The sequence below is a fragment of the Echiichthys vipera genome (assembly GCF_963691815.1).
Source record: "Echiichthys vipera genome assembly, chromosome: 11".
Taxonomy (NCBI): domain Eukaryota; kingdom Metazoa; phylum Chordata; class Actinopteri; order Perciformes; family Trachinidae; genus Echiichthys; species Echiichthys vipera.
In genome coordinates this window covers 22,953,094-22,978,265 of record NC_139836.1, presented here as the reverse complement: position 1 = coordinate 22,978,265, position 25,172 = coordinate 22,953,094, and the positions used below count along the sequence as shown (strand labels likewise).

Below are 25,172 nucleotides of genomic sequence, written 5' to 3'. Positions count from 1 at the left end.
TTACCAACATTCAGGACTATTACCATTAAGAGCTGACTCTGTAACTGATCCTCAAATATGAATAAATCGATTATTAACCATTTAGTTATTTCGAACATTAAAGCTAAAACACAAACAATACCAAATAAAACTAACAGTACACACAAAGGTAACTCAACGCGGCAGTTTTTCTGTCTCCCGCTTCGTCTCAATCAGCTGACTGTAGTCGCTAACGCAGACTTTCAATATCTCACACTAGCTTATACAAAATAGTTTAACTCAAACATCTTTTGTTTCCGTACAGTTGTGGATTGTTTATCGGAGCAGTACTTCAAACACAACAGCAATTCCTGGCTTTACCTCAATCAATCAGTACTACTTCAACTGTTTGTGTGGAAAATATAATCAAATCGAACCATGACTCCAAACACAAGGAACAAAACAGAAGACTTGATTGTGTGTGTGACGGTATCTTTGAAAAAACATCAGTTTTACCAATGAGGTATTAAAAAATCCTGAAGTTGAAGCGTAAACGGGCCTTGTTTATTTGAGACATGAGTCCAAATATAAACGCTGTAGCTCCAAGCAGATTGTGGACCACGTATTTTGTTTGTGGGACAGACGTTATTATTCTGCCCTCAAATTTGCAAAACAAATGATGAAAGAAATTTTCCATTAACACATCTGTCAAACGTATTCCTGGTTGTGTGCCAGGCGTTCACACTTCGAGACGTTACAAACTCAAAAAACACACTGTTCAAACCCACAGAACTTTATTTTCAATTCTGGTGGAGATCCCAAAGTTTCCAAAGACACCAAATATCATGTCAGAATAAATTTTTTGGGGAAGTGTGATGATTTTTGAAACCTGAAAATGACTTTACTGGAAAAAAAACTGCATCTAAAAAGGGGTTAAACTAAAGAGTTAACATAACTGTTGATGTTAATGTTGAGGGGTATTGTGTGTGTATTGTGCGTACGTATCCTAAAACATTCATTTAGTCTTAGCCAGAGGTCAACACAGAAGTGTGGCCGAAAAAAAAAAATAATCAAAGGTCTGAACAGAGAAGGAAAGGAGAAAATGTTTAAAAGAAAAAAGAAAGGAAATAGGACACCGCAGATTTTCAGGTTGTGAAAGGGGGTTCGGTGAAAGTTGGCAGTGTGAGCACATCGTAAAGGGATAAACGTTCAATGTAACACTAAAAGACAAAGGAAAACAGTTGATGAGGTGAGGAAACAAGGACATACAGAGTCACAGACGCCAATCATGCACACATTTTCAGTGGAGCAGACAGAAACGGTTCACTGCTTTCATCCCTTTTGACCTCTGCTTGGAGGGCAGACAGTGTGCCAGTGAATCAGTACAGCATGAGACTTACAACAGGAGCAGCTTTGCAAAACGGCATTTCAGGAATTTGAAAACCTTTTAAACGGAAATAGAGTTGTTGTGATTATACACGTGGGGGTTTGTCCCACATGGTTTCAGCAGTTATAAACAAAACAGAACCAGCATAAAGAGTTAATACATTTTTAATCAATGTCCTGAGAAAAATGTTTCAGACCGAGTGGTCAACGGTACGGTCACCAGAGACAAAACACGTTAACATCAATAATGTGACTGAATCCTTCTCAGCTACACTGACACGACGACTGACCGCAAAGTTTCTGCTATCACACATTCATGCCATCAGGTTGTGTTGTGGAATAAACAGACAAAATAGACATTCGACTGCAAATAATAACTGTGGTAATGTGAAAATATCATACAGTGTCTTGAATCTATAGGGGCTTACAAACAAGGACGATATGTCCTTAAAGTGGAATTATGAAACATCTGTGACACCTTTTCCATCCAAATTTATTCAGCTTATCTAAGAATAGTTTATTTTCCAATTTCCAACTTTTAAATAAACAAGCTGTATTCATTAAAGGAGCGTTCCGTCTATTTGAGTTCAGTTTACTCATCATTAGGAGCCTGCGAACAGATGTATGTCTTTCCACAGTCGGGATTGATGCCACCTTCATGTCAAATCCAATTTACGTTTCCGGCTTGTAAATAACGTTCACACCAAAATCCAAGTGGTAATTACAACGGCGAGGCTTTTCCGAAGCTCTACGGACCAAACATGAACACCGACATCAGAGAAAAGTCTGTTGTTGACGCAATTGATGGCGTTACACCGTCTGTGCACAATATTTTAACCCTCACTCACATTCTGTAATCATTCAACCGTTCTGATTTATTGACTCACGTGAACACCACAAGTTTACCATCCATCCCTTTTGGCATGAACGTGGCATAATGAAAGACGCCACTGAGTAGCATTATGGGAAATGTAGGATCCAGCGTTTGATTTCAGCATCCAAACCTGTGACTAAACGTCAGGATATTTAATAATCTGTAACCTAAACCAAAGATCAAGTATACAAAACTGATCTAAACCACCAGATTGGATAAAAACAACTGATATTGTTCAGACTGAGTTGGAAACACACACATCAGGCTCCTAGTTGAATATGAACATCTTAACAAAATCCAATAACACCAATGAAATTGATTCAGCACATTTAAAGGGAGCTAAACACAGTTTATATGTATCTGGTTTAATTTGTTAACAAACTATTAAAAGTATGCAAAACCGGAAAAAAGCAGCTAGTTAAGGCTTTTTAAAAGATGGCCGACATTGTGTGAATGCAGCACCAGATCTATTACCTTTATTTTATTAAATCAGCGTGAAGCTCTGATTGGCCTGTTTGAATGGTGCAATTTGATTGGCAAAACTGTGAAAAGGAACAGATTTTTTCTGAAGGCTAAATGCAACCCGAGACTTTATTAAACCTTAATTCCTCTGGTTTCATAGACGTGTGTTTTAACAACTGAAGAAGACTGGGGGGGGGACAACGCTGAAATAAGACCAACTGTCTTATACAGTATTTAGCGATCCATATTTACACTTTTCTGTGTAAAAGGTATCAATTTCCCATCTCTACACAGAGCATTAAAGTGTAAAGACATCCACGGTAATTATAAGATAAATAATCACAAGAGTGTGTAAAGATGCTGCCCTACTGAATTAGTTTCCATTTGAGAAAATGGACAGTTATACCAGATAGTCTGGACTCAACGCTTAAGTTCATCAACAGCGTTCAGTGGAGGCCGTTGCTACCTACAAATTTAAAAAGACTTTTTTTTTTTTGGTTGAAGGCAACATGAGAAGTTCTTTGTCTGACGATGAAAAATACAAACACGAAAAGAAACATTTAAAATATCGAAGGATCCCTTTATCATGTCAGGACGTGTTGCACGCCTGGCAGAATAAAACAAAGCAGATGTAGTCCAAAGCATCTAAAGTGCAGAGGTTAAAAAACAGATTTACACCAGACTGGCACAGCGCATTTAGAACACAGCATAGATTAACAAAAAATACACTTGAACAAAAGTTTGACCGACCAAACATCTCTGGACAGCTCCTCCGTGGAGTGTGTTTGTGTGTGTTCTGAGTTCATTCCCTCGTGTCTTCTTTCAGACCTGATGGCAGCTGGAGTCCCCGAGTGTTGTATGTCTGAAACAAACGTTGCCGATATAAACGGGGATAAATTAAAAGAGCGACTCGACTGTGGAACTGTTATCCTAGATGTTTGAAACTGTTAAAAATCCAGATGGAGGAGCTGTAACCATTCGTCTGATCCAGAGAGGTCCGGTCTGTAACATGGGACAGTCTGATGATTCAGTGGTAGAGCATTAAGAACAGACATGATGGTCATGCCTCTGTCGGAGAGTTGAGACAGGTAGGTAGGCTGTGTGTGTGTGTGTGTGTGTGTGTGTGTGTGTGTGTGTGTGTGTGTGTGTGTGTGTGTGTGTGTGTGTGTGTGTGTGGGGGGGGGTACAGTTGCTTCACTGCTGTGCATCCTCTTTGCTTGTGTTTCTCCCTCCTTCGCCTAGAACAGCTGGATCATGGACTCCCGAGACTTGCCCACTCCGATCCACTTGACTGAGGAAACAGAAGGAGGAAGGTGTTAACTGGGTCCCGCTGTGTTGCCACAGTATGTCTACTCCAGGTGACACAGGTAATGTGCACGGATCATCTCTGACACCATCCAAATCTGAGTGCACTCTTAAATAATCCACCCATCCAAATTAATTGTTTTCACTGCTTTGGAGACCTGCATGGACATTTCACTCCCCCTCTACCAGTCCCTCTATGAGAGCTTCTGCAAAGTATGCAGAATTAAACATAAAGCTTCTGAAATAATCACTGAAAGCTGCTGTTCCTGGTGTGTAAATACACACACACACACACACACACACACACACACACACACACACACACACACACACACACACACACACACACACACACACACACACACACACACACACACACACACACACACACACACACACACACACACACACACACACACACACACACACACACACACACACACACACACACACACACACACACACACACACACACACACACACACACACACACACACACACACACACACACACACACACACACACACACACACACACACACACACACACAGAGAAAGCGTCTCTCTTAATGGGGACACCGACACTTTTGCCTGACGATAAATGATCAGCGGTTTGCTGCTGCAGCTCTGCTCCACTTATAGAATCTATATCTTCCTGAATGATGTATTATCACCGACCTGCAACCCATCTGTTGTTAATCCCAATGATTTTTTTTGTGAACGACAGATTAATTGCGGTGCCTGTGGACTTAACTGCAATCAATTATTCTGGTGCCATAAACACTCTTACTATAGTGGAGTAATTACATTTATTCTAGTGCAATAATCAATTTATCGTAGTGCCCTAATCACATTTACTCAAGAGCATTAAATACTCTTATTTAGGAGCAAAATTATTACTTATTATTTTAGAACCTGCGTTGTTGTCTGTTGTTTCTTGAAGCTGTTGTATCCTGTATAATGACAATAAAGTCTTACTATTCTATTCTAAAAAGATCACGTTTTCGTTAGGTCCATCACTATTAATGTAAAAACAAATGTTTGATTCCTAAAGATCTGTTCGAACTCAAAGTCTATGAGTGCGGCAGACCATTTGACGTAGTTTGCCTTGTGTTCCAGCAGAGGGCGTTCTTAAAATCAGTTTGACCTAGCAGGTGTCTCAAACTGATCCAGTAAAGGGCTGCTGTGGCTGACCTGACTAGACTTATTCGACCAACTCAATCGCCTTCACACAGTTGGATTTGTTGGATCAGGTGTGTTCTTGCTCGGTTGGAATAAAAACCTGCAGCCACAGCGGCCCTTTACTGGATCAGTTTGAGACACCTGACCTAGAGCATGCCTCATTGAGCTATCAGTTGAACTAAAATAATACAATATCATACCAGGCACTCCCGCATGCTCCTCAATGAAGCGGACATATTTCTGGGCGTTCTCAGGCAGCTCCTCAAAGCTTCTTGCGGCCGAGGTGTCGCTTTTCCAGCCCGGCAGCGTCTCATACTGGACCTCCACCTGCTGCAGCACCTCCTGATTGGCTGGCACGGCAATGAGAGGAGGAAATATCACACCGTTAGCTTTACAGGAGACCGCAATCAAACAGCTATGACAACAGATCAATATGTTTGTGCCTTGAAATGGAGCTCTCTATAAATAACAGTGTAGAACAGAAGAGGAGGAACATCTAGAAACGAGAGAAAAATTAACTTTTTCACGGATAATTTGTCAGATTTGGTAACTTGGAAAGTGGAAAACAACTGCATCTCAACACATCTTTTTCCTTTTCAGATACACTCGCGCACTGATAACACTTGTAAGCCGGACACTGCTGTGTAATAATACTCCTTCACATACTACATTCATGAATCTGACAGACCTTTCTTAGGAAGTTGGTGTATGATGCCCATTGTTCTCAGCTTTTTAGTTACTCTCTCCATATGTGCTAGAATTTAACATTTACACAAGAGGTCTACCGGCTCACCTGGAAAGTGAGGTATGGTTTGGTTGTTGACTTTGTAGGCTATGCCCACTTTGATCTCTGCAAACACGTCAAGTATGTCCAGTTTGGTGAGTGCTAAACTGGGAGGACGAAGAGGACAGGAAGGTTAAAATACAGCAGCAGCAACAACAAAAATGTTGTCTTCCCTTAGGGGTTTGGCAAAAAAACAGCATCTATTCTTTGTCTCTTGCTTCACCTTAAAGTTTAGATACAGAAACTGCATACAACAGGTGACACTTTGTACTTAAAATATAAACTATATGCATAATAAAAAAACAAAATGCTACATCAGTTTTTAATTATTGTTCATATTTAACTATGCTTTGTCAGAAATGTTGTCACCCTGATGTAAACATGAACACGTACAACTACATGAATGAATACAAACGCACACGTGCACACTGAACTCACGCGGTGAAGCCATTAATCATGTGTGCATATTTGATGAGCACCAGATCAAGCCAACCACATCGCCTCTTCCTGCCTGTGGTCACGCCCACCTCCTTCCCCCGTGTCTGAAGCAGCTCGCCGGTCTCCTAAAGGCAACAAGAGGAGCGCAGATGGTCCATCAGTTTTAGATCTTTGCTCCTCGTGATGATTTTTTGTTTAGACATTTAAAGAACTTCCTCTGGTTCTACAGTACATAAATGATGGCTGTGAATCAGCTATTAAAGACCAGCCATCAGTTTTAGTCATGAGCGGTTTCACAGACAAATTTATCAACAGATAAAGTTTACTACAGTCGGTTATTGGTGGCAGTGCAGCCAAACTTCCTCTGGGTGGTGCTGCTTGAGAACAAAGCTACTCTTATACTGTACTTTTCCACAAATGTTCTTTATTTCCAAATTATAACAACATACTGTACAATGCAGGTTTAAACCTGTGGTGTGTGTGTGTGTGTGTGTGTGTGTGTGTGTGTGTTTGTGTGTGTGTGTGTCCTCATACGTTGCTCTGCTCTGAGGGGAAAGCTCCGATGCCCACTCTGGTGGTGTACGCCTTGACGACCCCGTAAACCTCCCCGACGTTCTGAGGCGGCATGCCGAGACCCGTACACACCCCTCCGACCGTACAGTTAGACGACGTCACGAACGGGTAGGTCCCTGCAATGACACAAAGCGTGAATCGGACTCATCATTTGTACTGCAGATCCAGGAAGAACAAACATGCAGCTGAAGGAAAAGTAGGAAGATTTGTGTAGAGCAGGGTCGAGACAACTGCACCTCACCAGCATCCCCCCGCCGCCCCATCTCCCCATTTCCCCGGGACAATCACAGCTTTTGAAAAAGTTTTATTAGTGTAAAGTTGAAAATGTAAAATCTAGTAGACAATCCTGCTGTCCCATAATGCTTTGGCGGATGTTTCTATTGTTTTATTGAATAATGCTTTGGGCTACAACCTGAACCCTGAATTGTTTCACCTTTATTTGATAACTTTTTGGCAAATTGGCTCTATTAAAAGTATACCGGATTACTTCTCAACAGTTACTGTTTGTAATGCACCAATGGATGTACAAACAAGTATTATTTGACTACTTTAATGATGAAGAAAACTCAATAACTTAACTTAATCTCATGATTCTCAGACAAGTTCTGGAGTTATAAGAAGTGTGTTGTTTCTGATTTCTAATCGGATTTCTTGGATGTTTATTTTTGATTAGGATATAATCTAAAACTACATATCATGTCTGTGTGTCCAGCTGTCACTGAGTTATGACTGAATGCGTCTCCTCGCCTTGAGCTGCCCACATGCAGTTTACCTCTGTGTTTGGAGAGACTGTTGTGTCATCAAAGAACAGGTTCTGCAGCTTGCACGTCCTGTCAAAGTGCTCTTTGGCTAAACACTGATGCCGTAAATGCTCCCAAAAGTCTTGATAAGAGTTTTGTGAACATAAGCTTCATGTAAAATGATACAAAGAAAGGGTTGATGCTACTGTGACATTTGCAACTATTTCTAATCTGGATATAGCCAGGCAGACAGAGAGGGTGTTTGCCTATCAGTGTGCAGGACACGGTGTCCTGATAGCACTGGTTATTATGAGCATGGTGTTTTGATAATAACCAGTGTTGAACCTCGACTGTAATTTTATCGGCTCAGTCGCGTCACACTCTCAATAATCACAGGTCTGCTCTGACAACAGATAAGTATGTGGGGTCTGTGGTGTCATTATCTGAAAGCAACAATACATACAGTATGTCATGCTTTCATCAACCTCTTGTGAGTATTTCTGGATTTAATGATTCCTCTGTGACTGGTCGACTCTCTGACAGACCGCTGAGACAGGATGCCTTCGTGCTCATGCACAGTCAGGTGGCATTTAGTGAGTTTAACTGTGAGCGTGCACGTCAAGCCTGGATAGCAGAGCACGTCGGTAGCAGTTAGTAAACTTACCATCATCCCTAGTCTGAGCTCCGAGCAGGCTTTTGTAAAGAGCATCACAAAGCTTAAGTGTTTCATGGCAACATCACTGGGTCACTGTAGATGCTTTGAACAGCACTTGGCAATTAGAGATGACATTCTCAGAGAAAAGGGTTAGCACAAAGACGTTGGCTTATTTTTAAAAGGATGATTGGAAAATATACATAAGTTAAGAGTGACACCGCATACCATTTATTTTGTCTGTAAGGCACGGACATGCCAACCTGACTTTCGCCGGATGAATTTCGTTCCACCTTGCTTCCGCCTCGACTCCGCCTAGCTCCACTCAACCATCTGGGATTGCTCCATAGGAAAGTGATTTCAGGTGGTCGAGCCAATCAGGACCGCCAGGTGGGGTTTTATAAATGTGAAATAGCGGAGAAGCAACTGTTGTGATTCAAACATCAATGGCGGTTGCATCGATGCTGCTGTTTCATCCAATCTAGCGAATATTTCTTCAAACTCCGGAGAACGGCTCTGAAGGCTTTTGCTGGTGGAAACGAGGATTTAGCCCTTCTCCAAACCGGTTTGACTTTTCCCTGCATCGCTCTCATCAGTGTCACAAGTTGGTGTCGATGTGAGTGGTTGAAGTAGCACGTCAATAAAGACGACGGACAAGCTGTTTATCCAATCATACGCAAGGATTTTTGATTAGACCCAGTCTCCTGAAATCACTTTCCTATGGAGCGATCCCAGATGTATGAGTGAAGCAAGGCGGAATGAAATTCATCTGGCCAGAGTCAGGTTATGGACATGCAAGCTAACACATGCGCACACACAGTGATGTACCGACCAAAGTCGATGTCCAGTAGTGCCGCGTTGGCTCCTTCCACCAGGATCTTCTTAGGAGGACCGTGAAGAGCCTCGTACATGTAATGCACCCCGTCTCTCACCATGTGCTTGATCCGCTCCACATAGTCCTAAAAAAAAAAAAAAAAAAAAATCACACAACATGTTACTGCAAAGAGTACTAATGAAGGTTTCTAGAAATATGTATTTTTTTTAGAATCTGTATTACCTTTAACTTGTTAAGCTCTCCCTCTATGTCAATCTCCAGAGTGGGGTACATAGCCTTGTACTGCTGGGCCAAAACTTTATACCTGTAACAGACAACATCATCATTTGTGAATAATACTTAAATGAGTTCAAACTAAGAGTGTTTCCCGTCTGAACGCCTGCATAGAACTGGGTTCTTCCAATCACAATGCAGGTAAAGCTCCTTAAACGTTTCCAGGGAAGATGCCTGTGATTGTAACAGGAAGTGAACTGAAGCGAGCAATGTGTGGTTAAAATGCAGGTAAAGTTGCTCGACCAGCGTTCATTGGGAATGAAGAGGGAATGGAAACAGTTACACAACTCACAGACTCCGTACAGACACAGACTAACTGACACAGACCTTTCAGAGAACTGAGTGAAGTCAGCCAACAGGTCACATATCCTGAGACCGCTACGGGCTGCCTTGGCTGAGTACACCGGACCAATCCCCTTCTTTGTTGTCCCGAGGCTGGGCAGGGTCAAGAGAGGAGGGAGGGGTGGGGAAATAGAAGTCGTATTAGCATGTGATCTCATTCTACAACATACCCTTTTTTTTCATCATTCATCATAATGATTGTGAAACTCTTGACACCTCCGGACCCGGTAAGCTGTCGGAAAGTCTCACATCGGTGAAAAATTCAGACCTTTCCACGTCTGATTGAAGAAACATTCTCACATCACACGGTTTCAAATGACAGTTGATCATAGATACGTCAATCAGACAGCGGTTACGCCTTAGTACTGACACTAGGTTTTCTATTAGGTGACAAAAAGCAGATGTTCAACAACATTTTCTGCATCTCTACAGGGTTGAGCAAAGCATCAGAGAGGGACAACTCAAATAACATAGAATAGAATAGAAATACTTTATTGATCCCAAGCATTTTTCTTTGTTTTTTCTTTAGAATAGAAATCATGTCAACATGTCAAACTAGTAAACCATTTATAGAGAACAAGATGCACTTCTGGTAACTGGGCCTATTAAAAGAAAGGCTAAGTTTGCCTTCCCCTACATGCAAACTACAGAATGGAAATAGCCAAACGTCTTCTACGGTTACTGGATTTCATCATCAGCACCAGCTGACGTCAAACATGCAGTATCCAATCACCACGTGTGCTCAGCACGTAGATGAAAAGCATAGGTTTACATGTTTTGTTGCCGGCGGTGGAAGAAGTACTTTGTTGATTGATTAATTAATCTGTAGATTATTTTCTCCATCAATGGAAGAGTTGTCTCGTCTATAAAATGCCCAGAAATTGTGAAAACTGTTGAAAAACTGTTTCCCGAAGCACAAGATGACGTCCTCAAATGTCTTGTTTTATCCACAACTCAAAGACTGCGATCAAATCCTTTCTTACCTTGAGTTTGCTGCATGTTTCTAGCATCTTAGTGAAAAAAAACCCAGAGCTCAGGCTATATTAAAGGACTAAACACAACTCTTGTGATCAGACTTCCAGTAGCAGTTCACAGGACGCCTGAAGATGCTGGAAATCCACCAGCCTGTCATAACAATCTCCTGAAAGCTTATAATGAACGTGCCATTAAAGCACTCTGGTGAACATGCATTTACTTTCTCACACACACACACACACACACACTTAGTCAGACACACAGCTGGCTGGATGTTTGGGGCTTCGGTGGCTGAGCTGGTAAAGACAACTCAGCTTTGAACAGGAATACGCTGGATCTCTCTTGAGCTCAATATTGTGAATGCTCCACAGACTCAGCTTAACATTCCTCACATACCTGTCGTCAGTATGGTTCCCTGCTTGGGCCAAGATATTATTAGAATAAAAAAAGGTTGTGGAACAAAACAGAATTCAGAATATCTGAATTTAATTAAAAAACTTTTGTTTAAAAGAGTCTTAAAGTATGTTGTTTAACAGTAAGCTGTCTGTCTGTCTGACCTCTGACCTCTCTGGGGACACCTCCAAGTGAAAATATATTTCTCTACATATGGAAATGAACGCTTGTGCAAATGAATAAAGAAAGAAAGGTAGATCTCTGTTCCATCTTAGTATATAAATATAGATTGTAAAAATGTTAAAATCTATTTAGTGATTCCACTTTGGCTGTTACCTTTTTTTATATTATTAAAATGAATGTAACAGAATAGTGAGATATGTATATATACATATATGTTTATGTGATGCACAATTACTCAGATAAATACGTGTGATCTTTCCACATTTAAAAAACACTGTAATTTGATACTGCTGGCATATTTTTATAACCTTAGGGCAGCAGAAACAAGTTGTGAACACAACATTTAGGAAATCCTCACCTTTTAAGTTGATCCAGCAGTTACGGAGCAACATTAGCATTAGCATTTTGTGACCACCAGGTACAGTAAATATTGTTAATGAAGAATTTATTATGATGCCAGAGAAGAAAAGAAAATGCCAGAGTCCTGTTTGTCTGATACTGAAGGAGTTTAATTACTTTACCAAGGGGAACAGAAGTGTCGTCAACACAAAGTAGTGCTTGAAGCCGCGCCAGTTCTGAGGCTCAAACAGCAAAGATCAGATTCTTAAAGCGAGAGGAGGATGTGCCATCATTGTGCCATCATTGGCTATAACGCATTACCATGACATTAAGGAAGTGGAGAGAGTGTTATCATTCTGCAGCCATCTAGCAGCCTGCAGAGTCAGATTAAAGGCGCCAAGGGAATCGTGGCCTTGGCAGGCTCCAGGGAGTTTAAGGGCAGCCTGAATGGCCCAGAAATAATCTAACAGAAGCCCACTATACTAACGAGGACTGAACATTAACCCAACTGTCTAGGGAAAATCTAATATTACGTGACAAATATGTCCAATATTCACTCTTTTCTTGCTCTGTTTTTGGTCCGTACCGACTCCTGATGGAAATATCTGATCTCTAGCTGCTAAACGCTCCAAGGCGTTCATCAACTAGCAGGTAGTGTACAGGTTTTACAGCTTTTCCACTGAAAACATCTGCCTATCGTGAGAGTAAGTAAGCTCAATAAAGGTGAAGAGAGCGCCTCTATAGTTTAGAGAATGTTATAAAACCAAGATGAAACTGACAGTGGGGGGCGGGACTCAGAGAAAAAAAGTCGCAATTACAAATCTGTATGCTACTTCAGCACCACGGACAGCGACACGGATGTATTTGTACACAGGCGACTTTTATTTCACAGCCATGGTCGGGGCCATAGATTCTAGGTTGCCCAAACTTCAGTCAGACAAAAGATCGATGAGTCAGATGGATTAAACTAACATGTTTAACTCAACAACCCTCAGCACCTGCACTCGCTCTGCTCCTAGGCGAAGGAGAGGGGGGGTGGCTGGTTAACAAGGGGCATGCATTTTTTACTTGTGACCTGATTTCGTGTTTGGAGTTTGGTTTACAAACACAGACTGAACATTTAATCATGAGATGTCCTTGTGTGTGGACGTCCTTGTATGTTCATCGGAGTGTCGGCGGTGACTCATAAGATTCACGATAAATCCAGAAAAATGAGTAATCTTCTTTCCCAGCGAGATTGGACATCTTATATGATCTGATCTTTCCCTCCATGTTTGTGTGTGTGTGTGTGCACAGTCATTTTCATAGCAACAGGTTTCTTACTTCTTGCCTGCTTGCTCTTGCCTCTGCTGTTCCTGAACACCATCAACCGCTTGGTGGAAGTCAAACACTGCAGAGGAGGAAGAGAGGGGATACACACTCTCACACACCTCAGAGAAAGCAGGGCTCACACATCCACAGACACACACACACACACACACACACATACATTTTTGCATGCATACACACTTTCAAACGTTCACACGCAGATAACTTACCAATATGTGCTCTGTCTGAGATGATCAATCTTTTCTCCCAGTCTTTAAGACCTACACACACACACACACACACACACACACACACACACACACACACACACACACACACACACACACACACACACACACACACACACACACACACACACACACACACACACACACACACACACACACACACACACACACACACACACACACACACACACACACACACACACACACACACACACACACACACACACACACACACACACACACACACACACACACACACACACAAGAGTCAAAGACAAGACCAATTAAGGCACATCCTTGTTTTTTTACTCTGTTTTTAAGACAACTCACCTTTCCCTTTGCGTTCATTCTTTTCTGCCTCTTCAAACAGGCCTGGCAGGTGGATCACGACACCGTTGCCTGAGGTGAAAAAATAAATTAGGTTCCATCCAAGTTTCGAGTCTCTGTTAAAACAAGGTTGCATGGTTTTATGCAAAGATGCACCTGCTTCTTATAATATATATATAATATATATATATATATATATACTGTATATATACACTTGATGGCTCATTGATGACCGAATTTGCAGATCCTGGGATGATTTTACACTGGAATTATACTTTGACATAAAACACTTTCAATTCCCCTCGTTTAAACTTAAACAGGGACGTCTGACGGCAAAGTAAAGGAGTAAAACTATTCTAAATATAGCGCACACTTAAACTCATATTTCTCACTCATATTACATTTCTTTGTGTCTAAAATACATTTGGCTGCTGCCCCCATCAACAGCAGTACATTAACCAGCTTAATCCTGCCTTCCTTTAACACAGAAGTATTATCATCAAAAGTAAAAGTGCTCATGCAGAAAAAGCCCTTTTCAAAAACAATATACCATAGAGTCTAACTGTGATGTTAAGGGATGTGTTCCTGTCAGGCAGAGCTGGCCCAAATGATGCATGTTCACAAGAGTATTCAAACAGCTGGCCCTAATGACATTTTTAATTGGGTTACATTAACATTACATTAACAGGAGAAGGTAATTACTTTGAGCAAATGAAATGTAAGAAAAGGCTAAAAACACTCTTTCGGTAACAGACTAATAAATACAGCAGATAAAAAAAAACATGTGCAGCTCAGGAACAGGAAAGACCTGAACACAGAATGGCGCCCAGTGCTGGAGGCCATGAATGTACTTTTGCACTGGGGAGCAGTGTAAGAAACCACAACACGTTTTCTCCCTGGGACAAGGAAAAAATTATGAATGATCAATGTCATTTGTTTTTCTCTGTGACTGTTGAGCACTACCGAGTAAGAAGTAGCAATAATTGCTTTCCATTGGCTTTTTTTATAATTTATCTGCATTCATATCTGGATACAGTATTTGTTTATAGACATGCCGACTCAACACCAACTCCATTCTTGCTTCTCGAGTTGCTCAAGTTGGGATCAATGACCGCCGCTCAGAACAGAAGCTCTTCTCCCAGATATCTGCTCATAGGACACATAGCCGATGGATTCCAAGTTATACTTTAGTGCAGACCTTATAGTCCGTATGATTGCATGAATAATGTATAGGCATGTGTGTGATCGTCATCTTCTGCATATCTATTCAACCTAGCCCCGTGGATAAAAAAAAAGCAACGGGTATTCTGTTTTTTGATCAGGCTTGGGCTCAAAACTGCTGCCGTGGTTCAGGTTCGGGTCGGGTTTGGACAGAAACGATGCAGTCAGCTTTTACCTCCTGGAAAGCTCATGAATTAGCTGAGAGAATAGGCCTTCTCACAGAGCCGACAGCGCTTAAATATATAACTATAGTAGAGCTGAAGGTATTGTTAGGAAAATGTTGTGCATAGTGTCTATTGCTGGGGTTTATGGTTGCATTTTTGTAAGAACAGCTGATAAAAAGTGGAATTCATTTAATTAAGTAAACTAAAAACTATACAGAGGTTAATTAAGTCTCTTGGTGGGGCAAATACAACATGCACTGAAGCACCATCGATCAAACTTCATGTCACGCTCGAGGCGTGCCGAAAGTCTTTCTGAGCCAGCAGACCAGCATCAATGTGTCATACATCAAGGAAGAAAAAGCATAAATGTGATTAAGTATTGACAGATGTTAAAGTGTAGATGTGCGGGGAGGTTGGAAGCCAAAGGGAAAGAGTAAGACACCATTAGCTGATGAAGTTACTGCAGATGGATGTGATGCAGCCTGCAGTCTGGCTCTGAGTCAAGCTGATCACATTCACGGTAGCAGCCCTCAAATTGGAGGCCGTTTCTGGCGACGATGACGAGCGCCGGGCTAAAAGGAGTCAATCGATTCATCAAGGAAATAGAGAGGAGAGATGGCCTTGGAGCAAGAGTATGCGCGTAATTGTGTGTGTGACCAAATGCTGTGAGCGCTCCAGTGTGTGTCTGTGTAGATCGCACACATGTTGAGAGTGAATTTAAAGTGTTTCTGCATCTGTGTGCACTACACACCAATGAAGGCGGTGGCCTTGGGGTTGATGATGCCGCTGGGGAGGAGGTGAAAGTCGTACTCCACCGAGTCGACCACCACCGTGTGTCCTGCGTTGTTGCCGCCCTGCAGAGGAGAGACAGGGAGCGATGAGGAGAGACAAACAGAAACACACAGAGAGGCCTAATGGACGCTCTGCGACTTTGTTTGGCTGTGCTGGAAGGCAGGCTGAATAGTTTGGCGTGTAGCAACAAGCATCATACACAAACCGCTGGCCACTGTCTGCTAGCGTGTGTGTGTGATACTCTGTGCTGTTGCTTAGAAACTCCTGCACACTATGCACTCAGATCTAAAGTGAAGGTCTCACGCCAGTGTAAACTCGACAAACGTCTCAGGAAAAGGACAATTAAATTGGATTATAGGGAACACAAATTTAACGTTATGTAAATAAATATAATAATGTTCTGGTTCCTCAACCTAAAACCACAATATGTAAATCTGTCAAGACTGGCTGCTCCAAAGAAAACAAACCGCAGTCATAGTCTCAGCGCCTCAAAGCCGCAGTCGTGACAGAGGACATGTGCTGAAGGAATAATGTTTTCCAAACCCTCTAACAAGCTGCCCTGCCTTTTTTGGCACAAACCAAAGACTGTCAATGGGTGCTCACTGCTGAAACAAGCGTTGTGAGTTGGATTCATGTACAGAAGACATGTAATAATGAAAAAAATGGTGAACAATTGGTGAATGCCACACATTGTTGGAGTGGTTCTTGCATCTGACCTAATGTCACTTCGCTGGTAAACTAGCAGCTCAAACTGGTTGACAGGTTACAGCATTAGGCAAACGCATGTACTAATATGCTAACTATCACCTTAGCTCTACTTTTCTGCTGTATTAACTGCCGTAACATATAAGTCATATTCACATTACTATAGATATTATTATAGTAACTGGAAGTGTGTGTGTCTTTGTCTCTCTCTGTCCATCTGTCTGTCTTTTCTCTCTTTCTCTCTCCTTCTTCCTCCCCAACCGGTGCAGACAGATGTCCGTCCTCCACAGACCTGGGTCTGTCTGACGTTCCTGTCTGTTATAGGGAAGGCTTTCGTTGCCACCGTACTCTACGGGGGAATGGTTGGGTCTATGTAAATCATAAATAAGTCATAGAGTGTGGTCTATACCTACTATGTAAAGTGTCCTGAGATAACTTTCGTTATGATTTGGCACTATAAATAAAACTGAATAATCCGGGTACTCCGGTTTCATCCCACAATCCAAAGACATGCACGTGTTTGGTTAATTGAAGACTCTAAAAAATTGCCCGTAGGTGTGAATGGTTGTCTGTCTCTGTTCGTCTCTATGTGCCCTGCGATAGCCTGGCGTCCTGTCCAGGGTGTACCCCGCCTCACGCCCGATGTCAGCTGGGATCGGCTCCAGCCCCCCCGCGACCCCGACCCCAAGATAAGCGGTTGAAGATGAATGAATGAATGAATTGATGTAACAAATGAAGAGTTAGAAAACACTCATGATTCAATTAAGCTTAGAGAAATCACAATACCAACTCTTGTGTGTGGAGTGTGTCCGATCTACTGCCTGAATGCTGAACCACTCTCACTGGTTAACAGGAGCAAAGTTTTCAAACGGTCAGAGACTCTGTGAGACCGTGACAATATGTGCTTGCTGAGTGATAATCTGACACACTGCACACGGGGCTGCACATGATTTAACACAGCTGACAGTGGAGATTAAATAAAATGGAACAAAGGTGGGGCCCAGAAGGAAGTAAAGAATTGTATCTTTATTTTTTGCTGTGCTGATAAAATGGCAGCTGCATATCCATTCATTCTGCAGCTTGGGTCACCGTTCACTCCCTAAGGTGCAATCCTGTGACCAATATGTGTTCTTAACTTGGTAGCCTGTGGATATAAATCTAGTCTAACATGTGCTTTGACCACATGGAGTTATTCCTGGCCACATTTTCCTGAAGGTGGGGGGCAGAGGCCTCTCCTTTTTTTATACTTTTACGATCCGTCCCCCACAGAACTAACTCCGGTTCAGTCTTGTGATCGTTCTCTTATTCCCGTCACGAGACACTCAACTTTTAATACCCACCTGCTACTGTACTGCGGTTTGTGCATTGCTATGGCAACTCTGATTATCCGCTGTGTGTTTGAGACTACAAACAATAAAAGGTCCAGGTGATTTAACAGAGTGGTGTCAGGGGAGATGAGTGCTAACAAACAATGTCAACCTGACACTACCTGATTGTCCGGCCACGTATTCTTCACACACCCTGACTGTCTGTATTGTAATTTTACCATGTTGGATTTGTAGGAGAGGGATCCCTCCACGCTTTCATTTGTTCCACCAAGTTAAAACAAACAGTCTCTTTTCTTTCTCAAATTAAGGGTCAGAGGATGGAGATGCTGCACAGACTGTAAAGCCCCTGAAGCTGCAATACTGGGCGATACAAACAGAAGTGTGGAAAATACTAAAGTGCAGGGTTTGGTATGAGATCTGAAAGGCAGTTTGATGAAGGTTTCTCTTATATCGCTCAAGGACCTGATTTTACTGTTGGTGTAAATGGATCAAGACCTGTTACCTGATCCGGACCTGTGACCCGGCTCCTGACCAGGGATAAAAATGGGCCTCTCACCCTTCTGCTTTGGTATGAAAGGGCAGGCACCGGTTACTATTACTGCTAAAATGTCTTAGTCAGAATTAGTTTACCAATTAGTTGATCCACAGAAATATATACACACAATGTTTTTATGTTAACAAAGGATCAGATGACTGCAGTTCCTGTTAGCTTTACACTGATTTACTGCTTCTTTTATATGAACCTGTAGTTAGATCAAACTAACTATAACTAACTTCTATGGAGTTCTTGCAGAAACGCTTCAGAAGGGCTTTCGGGCTGGGTATCCTTACAAAATAAAATAAAATCAGTACCCTTAAAGTGATACCAGGAGTACTTAATTTAAAATAATCCTTCTGGTTTTTATTTATCTTTATCAGACCCCACATGAGTGTAGTATAGCTTACTTTCTGACATTTTGGTGGCATCTCGTCACCAACTTCAACTTAAATCGTTGAAAAATGCTGTGATTGGTTGCGAACACAAGAATACAAATAGTATTTTTTCTAGAACTGGGGATAAAAAGTATCGCAAGCAGGCACAATTTGATTGGAGGATTTTCAATACTACTTAGTATCTGGTTATTTTGCTCGACGCCTTAAAAGATATTAAGAAGTGGTTCCCAGCCCTAAAGCAGACTGAATAAACTAAACCTTTAAAGCTTTAATGCACACTCCATCATACTGAATCGTTTTGTTGTGGAAATGTGAACACTTCACGCTTTTTTTAAATCAGAAAATCATTTCCTCAATTCATTGTTTGTCTAAAAAATGTAAGAAAGTAGTGAAAAACATCCGTTATAATTTCCACAATGACGACTAAGTTTGACACTTTTGCTCAAAACAACAGTTTGATCATGAAAAATAGCTGCTGATAAATTTTCTTCATACGAGGTTTGATGTTTTTTTCAGATAGAGCATTTAATGTGTAAAAGAACTCCGACTCACTACAGACTTTTCTTGTGTCAAAGATGACAATCACACGTGTCTGTTCATTATCTTGTATGAACATGTGTGGTGTCTCTTAGCAGCAGGGTGGGTGCATGTTGAGCACCAACACCACCTCCTGAAAAGCTTCACGCCCTGACTGTTGACACCCACCTGCGCTGACAATACTTGTGTCAGTCATTTCATGCCTGTGGGTATTTCTGCTCAGCAGGTTTTGACATATAAAGGATATCTGACACTTGTAATTAATGTATTTGAGTGTTGAAAGAGCTTGTGAAGAAAACATCCATCTACTGAAATGTCCAAAAGACAATCGTCTCTGTTTGCCCACCCAGCCTTGGTTTCAGTAAACATCTCCGTAGTAACTGTGTTAGGTGCACATAGCTGAAAACAGGTGAATGCTAAACAAAATATCTGAGGCATTTGCTTGGTGAAGCATGATCTGGATAGAAGATATTCCCCTATAACGACTGCTGACTCTCCTGCCATCAGTCTCTAGAGATGTGTTCAGCTGGTAGCACGCCCCCTCACAGCTACACACCCTCGCTTTCCTTTCTTGTAGCTCCAACTGTTCATGACTTCTAGGATCTAAGACGGTAAGGAACACCAAGCACGACTGCCGGTGAAGCTTATTCTATAAAAAGATCAACGCTATCCAGATCCAGCAGCCCCCAATTAAAACACACACACACACACACACACACGCACGCACGCACACACGCACGCACGCACACACGCGCACGCACACGATGTATGGAGGGCAGTTTGTATTTACATGTCTCCTGTCTGGACAGGACTGCAGGAACAAGGAACCGCAAAGTTAGTGTGAGAAGTCCAAAGATTAGCAAAAATCGTTTATTCTTAAGAAGGCTGAGGAGCATGGTGTTAAGTAGGAAGACGTAGTTGATCGTAGATATGTCGGTATTATATGTCAGTCAACAAGTCAGAAGGAATTACAGTATAGAAATGCCAAAGATCATCTAGAAGCTGTCTCCATAAGATGGTTTGTCCACCAAAGGGCAGTGATGAAATGAAAAATGACACATCAAAGTTCATGTCTTGGTCACGATTCTTTGAAAAAACTAATTTAAGGGAGGCACGTTAAAGTGGGAATAAAAGGCTGTTGTCCAATGAATCATTTTCAGATTTTTTAAAATATTGAAATAGAGAGGTGTCCTGGTGGAAAAGTGGTGAAGATGCATAATCACAACGTTCACTGTTTGATTCCAGCCAGCGACTTGTTGCATATCATAAACCCTCTCTCGCCACCTGTTTCTGGGCTGTCAACCGGCCAATAAAAAGGCAAAAAAGCCAAAACATTAATAATGGTATGAGCCTAGAGTTGCCTCGATGTGAAGGGAAAGGTTGTGGGATCCTTAATCAAGGCAAGTAAGCAGACTTTTCCCATTCACCTGATCTTTAATGCAACTCCAATGTAAGAAATAGTATAAAGTAAAGCAAGTATCAAACCTTTACAGTTTTATTTTCATATCATGCTGTAAAGTATGGAAACCAATGGCTTTCTATTAACCAGTACTTTGTGAATGCAGCAACATTAAAAATGATTTGAAGTTACACGGTTGTAACATGCTAAAACATTGCTATGCCTCCGAAACGGTATTGCGAGCATGTGAGTCTGTGCACTAATCTGATGTTTTAGCCCAGAAAAAAGCTACTTTAAAGTAGTTTATTTATCTTCGTTTTCCATTATGAATGGCTGTCAATGTTGTACATAATGAAAGAAATGTCTCTGGCATTTGTTCTCTGTCTGCATTTGTTAATGTTTTACCTGAGCAAGCTCATATCACATTCATACAGGGTTAGTAGTATACAGATTTGTTTTTTAAACGCATGGCATTCAGTTTGAGCAGATATACAAGTTCAGGTATCCGAAATTGGGAGAAAAATGTCAGTGGAACATCTCTAAATGGCGAGGTACAGCGAGCTTATGGGCTCAAGTCTTTCACTTCAGTACACACACGGACTTTACAGCGAAGTGTCAACACAAAGTGCCGAGAGCTGCGAGGCTGAAGTCTGTTCAGCAAAAAAGGAAGTACTCCACATTGTTGTGCTAACACACAGCCAGACTCAACTCATCTGAGTTTTTCACACGTTTTCTTGCCCAGAGGATCCAAATTTCCAGAACACAAAGTGAATATCGCTTTAAGTCAAGGTTAACCGCATACGCTGTATACAGTTACACTGATTGGTAGATCAGAGACTAGTTGACCAAATATGACCAGTCCTCTACAGGCTGGTCGGGCTTCAACTTTCTTGGAGTAGATTTTGATTTAAGTATGTGCTCGAGGCCGTTACAGCTCACGCCTCCCTCCACTGCTTTTCAACTATTCCTGTTCAGGGAGATCAGGGACAGGAATCTACACAGAAGACAGTGAGAGAACAGTCGAGAAAGCCCTGGTCGTGACAACAAGTCTCCAACCCAGAGGTTTTGCATGAGAAAACTAGAGCGCATGCAAATTCAGCACGACTACAGCGCCACGAGTTGAACCACTGAGCCAACCTGCTGCCGACTGCCTCCAGATAAAGAGCAAGTGGAGGTCACACGGATGCCACTAAATAAACAGCTTGATAAGATAAAATAACAACAATCCCAATCATGTGATGTGCTGAGACACCGGAGGTGAACAACGTGCCATTAGTTGCAAAATCCCATCTCTTTCCATCGGTTTAAGATTTTATTTCGCTGATTTTAACCCAGATCTGTGTCGTGTCACTGTGTGCAGATGAACGCCGTTTGGCTTCTCTGTGGCCACGGAGCTCAGAGTCGAGCCAAGACCGCCCACATTGCCATGACACAGAACTGGTTTAAAATCCCAGGATTCAGTACGGTAGGGAGGCAACTTACGATTAATGACTCAGAGTTATTCATTTATTGTTTTGTCAATAAAATGTCAGAAAATAGTGAAAAATGCCCAAGACGACGTCCTCTTATGGTACATTTTACTGAACAACAATCCAAAACCATTCAGTTTATTATCATGTTTAAGTCAAATTTAAGCATCAAACCAGGTGTTGATTGGCTGTCCTGTTTTTAAAAAAAAAGAAAGAAAGAAAAAGGACTTAACTGTTTATTTGATGATCGAAATATTTGATTTAATTTTCCGTCAATCGATTAATCGATTACTGGACTAGTTGTTGCAGTTCTAGTGAATGCCTGAGATACATAGATATATATGTCCAAGTGAAAGATGAGGACAACACCAGTTTGTTTATATATGCAGAATTAGATAAATAAATAATGCTATTTAATATCGTGGTAATGGGCAAGTAAAGGCATGCATTGCTCGTTCCACACAGCTACAATAGTCTGATTGATTCACACATTTTCTAACTTTAATGGAGCTAATAATTCAGCCTTAATTACCAGGAAAAGACCAGGAGATGCAATAAACACGACCCAATATGACACAATATCAACACCGGCTCCCTGCTCTGAAATTAAACCTGTAATGAACATGTAATGTGCAGCCAGAGTGAATAACAACCAGCAGCCAACATGAGTCCCTCTGCTAGCTTAGAGACTAGCTCTACCGCACTGACGGTGGCCATAAAGCCCGGTGTGGAGTGATGCACCTGGTCACTTTGAACCAAAGGTGTCCCCTGCATCTATCTCGTCATGTGCACACGACAGGAGTCAGTTCATCCCACACATTAAAGGTGTCTGAGGAGCTGGGGGGGGGGGGACAAGCAGCTAGCGGGGAATTCAAGGTGACATTAGCGAAAGAAACACTGGGAACAACACATACCAAGTGAATGCAGCACAGTGTGGGCTAAACCAACCTGACATCTGCACACCATGTCCGCGTCTTGTGCCAGCAGATCCACAACTTTTCCTTTCCCCTCGTCGCCCCACTGAGCCCCGAGCACCACGGTCACTTTGTTGCCCACGGGCGGTCTGGGTGCACGTTTCGTCGGGCTGCCCCCGCTGCCGTTCGCGGCTCCGGCGGGTCCCTGGTTCCCACTTTCCGACATTTCTGCTGGGTGTGCTGGGCTGACTGACACTTGTGCGCCCCTTTCCGCGCCGTGCTGCACCAAAAGATTAGCTGTGAGGACCGGAGCAGCTTCACTTCAGCGGCAACGTCACACGCGAGGAAGTAACACACCTCGCACATGCGCACAAGCGCCTGACAGCCACAATGACCATATCCTGCATAAGTGGGGACGGAAACATAAACACGCAGCTGCAGCTTTATACCTCAGTCAGATTACTGGCTTTAAGTCTAAATGTCCCCCTAAAATGTTTATTTTTTTGTGTGTTTTTATGGATTTATCCGACAGAGGTTTCTGGATTCCGACAGCACGTGAATCATCTTGATGTTTCTACTATGTCAGAGACACTCCCACTACTCTGGAGGTGTGTTCAAGACCCAAAGATGTGGGTATATCCTGTTCTGCATACTATAGCAGAGAAGTGGAGGCTTGTTTTTTTCATACACCAAGAATGCCTTGCTCAGGAGCTTGACAGGTAACTCCAGTGTCTCAGCTCTGAGGCTATTTTCAGTGGGAGTGTTTGCACTGTTGCAGACTTATGAATTCAATTCAATGTTATTTATAGTTTCAAATCATAACAAAAGATATCCCAGGACACTTTACAGACTAGGTAAAGACCACACTCTATGACTTATTTATGATTTACATAGACCCGACCATTCCCCCTGAACCCTTCCTTATAGATGGCTCCACATTTAGAGGTAATATAAAATAAAAAAGCAACATAATAACACAACAATAACACAGTGACTTTCTGAAACATGGTTGAAAAGTGTAAAATGTTGATTCACAAACAGTTATCCAAAAACTTTTTCCCTTTTTGTTTTGCAGATTAGTCGTTCTTGTTGGTGCTGCAGATGGAGATGCACGGTGCCAGATAGAGCTCGCATCACGACTGTCCTCCTGTAAAGACCACACTCTATGACTTATTTATGATTTACATAGACCCTACAATTCCCCTGTAGAGTACGTAGGAGGAGCATTTTAGAGAAGTTATTTCAGAAAATTCCAGCTTCTTACTATTTATGGCATTAATATTTTTCAAATATGTCTTTTTATTTACAAAATACTTTTAAGCGAAGGGATTATTCCAGAGCAAACTCACAGTTACATTCCTGTTCACCCTGTAAGTCATTACATCTTCATCCTCCTACATTTCTCACTCAGAGGTCAGTTGTCAATAAGATTTTGGGGTACCAAACTATGTAATTACTTTTTCTATTTGTCTAAATGTGTCTTGATAAAGTGTTTCAAAATATGCTTAAAAAAAGCATTTGACTGCTGTTTTATGAATGATTTTCCTCATGTTTTGTTGTCAATGTTTTATTTGTTTTACTCAGAGGTAATTTACCTGTTCAGGGGTCAATACAGCAAGAAATGATTACACACACACACACACACACACACACACACACACACACACACACACACACACACACACACATTCATACACTTCCTTACATATTACACACTCACAGTTTTGTTTTTTGTTTTTTGAAATGGAAATTATCATTGTTCTTTATCACTGTTGCATATTTTCTCATAAATGTACCATCACTTTTATTATGTTTTGCATTTTGTGCATTTTGAAATCTCAACCACTTTGTGAATTGTTTTGTGGTGGAGGATTCAAATACGCCCTCTGGTTTTTTTTACCCATCTTCCTGCACAGTTTATCATTTGTCTTTTTTTTGTAAGTTCTATTAATGTTATTATATTGTGCAAACAATAATAATAAAATCAAAATAAAAAAAATCAAATAAAAAAGTTGCGACATATTTAAAGTTCAACTTATTCATTGTTTATCAATGAGGATGCAAAACTCTCTCATGCATCCTTAAAGTGTTTGGCAGGTACTTTTGATTTCTTTATTCTTTATTTATATCGATT

General features: G+C 41.6%; 1 protein-coding gene across 1 annotated transcript; it reads right to left on the bottom strand.

The window, feature by feature from the left end:
• Positions 1-735: 735 nt before the first annotated feature.
• Positions 736-23,359, bottom strand: adss2 (adenylosuccinate synthase 2). Its single transcript, XM_083923093.1, has 13 exons — positions 23,073-23,359; positions 15,713-15,815; positions 13,580-13,648; positions 13,232-13,282; positions 13,017-13,083; positions 9,789-9,896; positions 9,411-9,492; positions 9,186-9,312; positions 6,923-7,077; positions 6,389-6,513; positions 5,960-6,057; positions 5,367-5,516; positions 736-3,971 (listed from the first exon to the last, which is right to left on the bottom strand). Exons 1-13 carry the CDS (start codon positions 23,262-23,264, stop codon positions 3,919-3,921), a joined length of 1,380 nt encoding a protein of 459 aa, XP_083779219.1. The 5' UTR covers positions 23,265-23,359; the 3' UTR covers positions 736-3,918.
• Positions 23,360-25,172: the final 1,813 nt, after the last annotated feature.